Source organism: Eurypyga helias, unplaced genomic scaffold, assembly GCF_000690775.1.
Source record: "Eurypyga helias isolate BGI_N326 unplaced genomic scaffold, ASM69077v1 scaffold39194, whole genome shotgun sequence".
Classification (NCBI taxonomy): domain Eukaryota; kingdom Metazoa; phylum Chordata; class Aves; order Eurypygiformes; family Eurypygidae; genus Eurypyga; species Eurypyga helias.
Window position 1 is genome coordinate 43567 of NW_010245092.1, and position 7068 is coordinate 50634.

The 7068-nt window shown below is 47.2% G+C and overlaps 1 protein-coding gene across 1 annotated transcript in view; it reads right to left on the reverse strand.

The window, feature by feature from the left end:
- The window catches only part of ASIC2 (acid-sensing (proton-gated) ion channel 2), a gene marked incomplete at its 5' end in the record, with an annotated part of 49215 nt that extends 43562 nt beyond the window's left edge, over positions 1–5653 (reverse strand). The window contains one exon of the mRNA XM_010149956.1: positions 5503–5653. Within this exon, the coding sequence (XP_010148258.1) occupies positions 5503–5653 (151 nt within the window). The remainder of the gene's footprint in view (positions 1–5502) is intronic.
- Positions 5654–7068: the final 1415 nt, after the last annotated feature.

Consider the following 7068-nt stretch of genomic DNA (forward strand, 5'->3'; position numbering starts at 1 on the left):
TTAAGGTGGCTTTAATAAGGAAGAAAAGCAGCATCATAGAAATCTGATGCCACTGAAACCACCTGCACCTCCAGCTAATTTGGATTAATGCTACAGACGTGCCTCAGTTTCCCCTGCAGCAATGCCCAGAGGGAGGATGAGCATCCAGCACCTTGGGTACCACAGAGGTTGGTCCCTGAGCTCCCACCACACAGCACCAGCTTTTCCTTTTCCCAAACCACAACCCCCTGGAGAGGGACCAACAGATGTTTGTCCACTGTACCCACCATTTGATCGCAGGGGTTGGTACCCACCGTAACAGCGTGAGAACACCCTGCGGGGAAGCCAAAGATAAACTGCAATCCAGATGGGTTGGGTACGCAAGGGAACAGGCTCGAGATCTTCCTCTCCTGACCTAGATCAGGAGTCTTGCTTGTAGCCTGTGTTTCTTATCGAGTTAAATAATAGCAGCCCATAATACTACGTGATAGTCTCCTAAGTGGATTGAAGCCTCAAGCTTTATAGATTTCATGCCGCTTCTTAGTGCAATTTTATAGTGTGGTTCGCATCTTCTTATTTTTATTCAGCGTGTTACTTGATTAATTGGTATGAAATGTTCATCTTTATCCAACAAGTCCTGAAACACAAACACAGAACTCGCTGACTGTACTTCTTATTTACAGCCCTGTAGCCCGAGTGATTTCCAATTTACTGTGATGCTATATTAGGTCAATATATAATACCCTGGGCCACTCCAGAAAGATTAACCAGAAGTGGATTCCCTTTCCAATCAAAGAGTCTCCACTATAAATTAGCTTCTTTTACTATATTTGATAGCATTTCTGCCACTTTCCTTATCAAGTGCAATAAAACAAACACCTCCGCAGCCCCACCACTCCCCAGCACCTAACCTTGTGAGACAAAGATGCGTAACCGCAGAATTTGGGAGACTCCCTGCCATATACACGACTGGCTGCAGCTTCCACCTACACTGCTCCAAGTCCGGGGTTTGCTGTTTCCCCCTCAGTTACTGGAAAGAGTTTTCCCTGGTATAAATTATTTCCATCTTGCATTTTATCCCTGTGCAGGATTGCTAGGGGGTTGTTTTGCCTGGAATATTTAAGGCTTTCTTTAAAGCATGTGGGTGATGTGAAGCCTTCAGCCACAAATTATTTTCCTACTCTTTTCATGTCTAGTACCTTCATGGTTAAAGTAAAATGCTAGAAAATATGACTTCTAGAAGTGCAAAATTCAGAAGACAGAGATTTCCATTTCTTTTTCTTTTTATCATCATTTTTTTTCCACACGCCTCATGATTTGACAGTCCTGACACAATATTTTTGCACACCCAAAGACGGCAAGGCTGCCTGATGCCATGACATCCAGACACAGTCAAAATACCCTTTTCTTTGCACTTGAAAATCAAGACTGAAGCAGTCTGTGTACACTCGCTATTCCAAATTTAGACTGCACATAAATTTTAACATGTTCAAATAATGGGCTTGCATATGCAGACAGCCAAGCAAAAGGTATATTCTTCTATTCCAAGCAACTTCATAGACAAGGTATTCCAGCTTCCCAAGATACTAATGGATACTCAGTAAAGGTCTCTTCAGAATGACAATGCCCTTCATTTTGTTTGCCCAGTCAGTAACAATTAAATCACCTTTTGTATTACGAAGCATATGCCAATGTGACATGGTGGCGGCAGCTCCTGCAGCAGCCCTATCCCAAGCTACGAACCGGTATTTTCCTTCTTTGTTTCTTATTTGAATTGCAAAGAACAGTTTAAAAAAGAAAGCAGAGATCCTGAGGCATGCAGCCAGCAACAAATGAGGATTTTTGAGTCCATGCGCCAACTATTTTCAGGAGGGGCTGTGAAGGAGAATACGGCATCTCCAAATCTGCAGCAAAAAGAGAAGCAGCTACGGAACTAAAGACAGAACAAGATGCCACTGTTTGACCTTGGCACTGATGAAAATCATCCCTGCATCCAAGAGAAACACAACTGCTCTGTGCCAACCAGGGTCTGAGGGACCTGGGGGACAAGAGCAAAAGGTCCCATGGGGTGTCCCAGTCACTGCTGGGATGGAGAGGCAGTGAACTGGGGGCTGGAGGGCTCTCTGGGTGACTGTTTTTACTGGGACAGATCCCTACAGGAAGCACAGGACAAGGCCACCACGATGGGCCAGAGAAATGCCTATTTTTCCATGTGAAGACCTCCCTGCAGTGACAGAGGTTAGTGCACTTACAGCATCTGTGAAGCCTTTCACAGTGTGTAACACCATGTTGGAGACAGCAGCTCGGCAGGGACAACTCCAGACAGCTCTGGGAAAACCTGGATTAATGTGAGTCAACCAGCTGGGAAAGGAAATGGTTTGAGCAGCCATGTCTGAGGGATGATGGGGAAGTTGCAAACTGGAGAAAAAAGTCCAAGGAACTCAACCAGACAAAAATCATCGCCTTGGAGGCAAAGAAAAGAGCAGCTGCTGGGTACAGGATGGCTACTGGGAAAATGAAGCAGCAAAACCAGAGATATCTGAAGATAAGGAGTGAATGGAACAGTTCAGGTTGCAATGGAGACATTCACTCACTGGGAATGAAAAACTCAACTACTTCCTTACTGAAGGTACGCCACGGCTGGACGTTTCCACGGCTACACGTGGCTTTGGTACTACAATGTGAAATCCTCCCCCCATGCCTGCCCCCCTCCCTCTCCATAACAAGGGTTGAGATCACTGCGAAGAGCTGTGCGCCCTTGACAGAGCTGTTCACTGGAGAGCCAAGTTTGTGTAGTCCCACTGGAAGCAGCTGAGGAGATTTAATTCCAAACACGTTTACATTATTATGCAAATATTTGGAAATCATCAACTCTTTCACTTACCTACCAAGAGCTGAGTTAAGTGTTTCCATGGGAACAGCAACTATTAACCACTATAGTTAATATTTTTATTCTGGTAGTGTCCAGAGAGCTCAATGAAGATTGAAGACAGCTTGTACGAGGCGCTGTACGAACGCGGAGGATAAAGAAGTCCCTTGTTGAAAGGCAAAGATTAACGTTTTATGAGCTACAAAGTCAAGTACCAGTTCTACCTGGACCTGTAAGAACACGGCCAAATTTGCTTGCAACAAGTCCAGGAGCTTCTCCTACACCATTTAACCAAATCAAGAGCCCTATTTATATACATTTGCTTTGACTCTTACAGCATTTCATGGTCAGGTAGAGACTTTAACAACCATCCCAGCGCAATCCAGCCCCATAACATCAGCTCGGTTCTAGGGACATGTGAATCCCTCCCTACGCCTCTGATCTGCTGAGTACACTCTTAAGTTAAATACGCATGAGATCAGCAGTGGTGAAGTCATGGGGGACAGGGCATCATCAGAGGCATCTTTAAAATCAAAGGGATGCATTGCTCCCTTCCACATGTGGTGAAAAGTCAAATCTGGACTCCAAAGACCGTAGAAGTCACAAGATTTTGGAAAAAAATGAATGGACTTGGGCTTGCTTTTCTTTCCCCGTCAGGTTTCAAGTCCACAGCCGTGACCGGGTTTCAAGTGCCTCTGCCACAATACAGGGATTGAAGGTTGTCTGAAGAGAGCGACCAGAGCAGAAGCTGCCATCCCACCTAACCACAGGACGACAGCAATGCTTATAGACATGGGGAAACCTCCTCCCCACTGCCACAGGCTCTCTGGTCCAGATTCCCTGCCAGATGGCAAGAGTGAGGCCTGCTTGATCCTCCTCCATCTTTTGTCTTCCCAGCCCACTTCTCCACAGGCCTCTTCTTTCTCTTGCATTCCTGGATGGGCTCCTCCTAAAGTGTCTCCAAAAAGCAAGCCTAAAGCAAGGATGGTGTGACACAAGGTCTGAGTCTCCTTGGGGAACCTCAGAGGGTTCCAAAACCCCCAGTGAGGTTGGACACAGAGCTTGTGGCGTGGCCACGCAAGCCTGCTACATCCCCAAGACATCAACGTGGTGGTTTGGTGCCTCCACACACTCCCCCAAGGCAGCCTGTAAGCGACAAAGCATCAGAGGCAGAAAATGCTTCATCTTCCCACTCTGTGTTGTGAACCTACTTTGCCTTCAAAAGGACAAGACTTCAAACAAATGCAACGCATCAGAAATTATTATTTCAAACCACTGTCACCTCCCCCTCACCCAGGCCAGATCAGGCTGGCTCTGAGTACGAGCTAAAAAATGGAAGGCAAAGCCCTTGCTACAGAAGCCTGTGCAATTTTAAGTGATTGATGGGACTGTGGGAATCTGTTTAAATTTTAAGAATCAAATACCACACAAATAAATTTTAAGTTCTGAATGAATGCAACCAACTCTCCTCTTTTCTATTGAGCGGAAGTTTGAAAGGTGTTCAAAAGAGCTCATTTGCACAGAATGACAGAGCGACAGCGACACAAAACCTTAAGTGATATTTGCTTCTCTCCCTTTTCTGTTACCCAAAAATAAACACAGACAACCTTTTCCTGAAAAACACCCACCACAACACTCTTGCAACTGCCAGAGAAACAGAGCAGCTGGCAATTTTTCCAACATTTGTTTTTGGATGTTTTGTTTAAAATGTCAACATGGGTTCATGAAAACTGCAGCCGCCACTGCTGAAGAACTGATAAGGCTCTAAATGGGTGGCTTTGGTGGCACTTGTCAGTCCCCATGCTGTCCCCTGGCCATGCCATCCCTTTTCAGAGCCCAGCCTCCTACCTGTCGTTTCTGTGGCAGGGTCCGTTAAAGACACTGGCACCAGCGGTGCCAAAACTTCCTCCATGGGAGCTCGGTCGGGACAACGGGAGCTGCCTGAGCTGTCCTTGCAGAAGGCAGCGCTTCCATGTCCACTCCAAGCGCTGCCATCCCAACCCACAAGAGCTGAGACACAGCCCCAGCCTTTCTGGTCCTTCTGCCCCTCTCCGTGCCAGGACGACAGGGCTGGAGTGCAGCACGTCAGCTCTTCAGAAGACACCCAACCTGGCTGGGTTTGTTAGGGGACGGATGTCATGCACCCCAAACACTCCAAGCACAATCAGCCAAACCCTTGCTCCGCCCAAGCAGCACTAACCCATGCAAAGACAGCAATTAGGCCAATGAATGTCCCCACATTTCAAGAAGGAAAACACAGACAGCAACTGGAGGTCCACCTTGCACACAGCCTCCCAAAAATGCCTTTCTAGGGAAGGAGGACGTGCTGGGGCACCCAAAGATGACACCACACCTCTTGTCACCCACAAGTGCCCGCTCCTGTCCCAGGAGAGGTGATGACACTCCTGTTTGACATCCCAATAATTGGTGCCGAGACACCCAAGTCCAGCCCTCTCTGAACTAAGGACATGCTGGTCCCAGATGGCAGCTGCAGACACCGAGAAGGAAAGCAACTTGTTTCCCCACAGACTGCGCTCCTCTTGCTTTCAGGAGCTTTAAATTTAGAAATCAGCTGGGGAGGCTGGGATGGTCTTTCAAAAAAACAAACCACCAGCAGTACAAACATGTTTGCAGGAGGAAAAGGAAGGCCTTACCTGTTTCTCCCCATATTGGCAAATATTCATCCTGCTGTATGTCTAGCATGATTTCCAGTCCATTGCCTGTCCCACCCTTAACCGTGGTAAGAAGAGGCCGTCCTTCTTCTCCTGAGTTAAACATGTAGCATTTCCCATATTTTGTAAACACCTGCAAGGAGAGAAGAGACAAATAATATAACATTTTCTATATAATAAATGTCTCTTCCCACCCGAAGGCGGGCAGAGGGATGAGAAACGGCCACGCACCACAGCTCGAAGGGAAATGTCTGCAGATAAACCTAATCTGGTCCAATCGTTTAGCATATTGTGTTCACCTTACAGAAAATAAAAGATGGAAGAGAGGAAGGGAAAGCCATCTAAGAGCAGTGAACGAATGTCTTCAGCAGCTCGCCCAAGTCACATCGTGTTAACTCTCAGAATCACACACACACGCCGTGTTTGAGCTTGTACTAAAACATGATGTGCAACCACAGTTTTGCATGAGGTGCCCCGGTCTGTCACCGCTGTGTGCTCGTGGCTGCAGACCTAAAGGTGGGCTCGTCCCCGAAGGATGGACACACCAGCACGGAAGCCTGCGCTTGCTCCATGCCAGCTCCCGAGTATCAGCCTGCAGGCACAGCTCATGCCCAGTGCCTTCCACCCAAAGTGAAGGATGCCTGTGCTCTCCTGACACTAATTCCTCACTCTACCATTCCCCTGGCAAATACATAACAGTTAAAAACTCTTGGGCAAATGAGGAAAGATTTCTTCCACCACTTTTGCTTGCTTAGTCTCATTTTGGCCCATCTTTTGAAAGAAACTGTGGGCAAAGCCCAGGTGGGGGTTGCCAGGCCCCCAGCAGCTCTGCTATTCAGGGCTGACAGGGGTTTCCAAGTGGGTGGATCTCCTGGGGCCGGCAGAGATGTGACATCTTTGACCACTGACAGCCTTGGGCACTGCCCAGTCCTCCGCTCAGCTTTCCCCAAACTGGGAGAACTACGGAAAACCAAAGATGAAAACAAAAGTCCCTCCTTTGCCTTGCACTGACTGACTGGGACACACGGAGATGTGCGGGATTTCTTCCTACAGTAAGAGGATGAAATGGCTCACAGCCGTTCAGAAAACCCTAACCACCACACACGGCGACTTCGGGCAAGCACTGGCATGAAATGAGGAGTGTGAGTCGTCTTCGAATCACCCTGCTGCTTCACGGCCCCAGAAAATCCGGGTTTTGCAATCAGTAAGCAACTGGCAAATGCTGACAATGAATATTCAGAGAGAAGAGAGCCCAACACCAAGTGACACGCTGGCTGCAGTCCCGTCAGAAATCACAAGGCGCTAACGCAGTTCCTGAGATCATATGACCCCAAGATGATTCATAAAACTAAACAGAAGCCGGAGTCATCAATTTATTCCCCTCAAATATTGGCATATGCCTTACAATGACAACATCAGGGAAGCAGAGGAAATAAGAGAAGTATGAAATCATATTCAACTTTAAAACCTCCAATCAGAGCAAAAAGGATTCAGAGAATATGAAGCGTTTGCAGGGGGAAAAAAGCCCTTTAAAAAAGATTTTATATC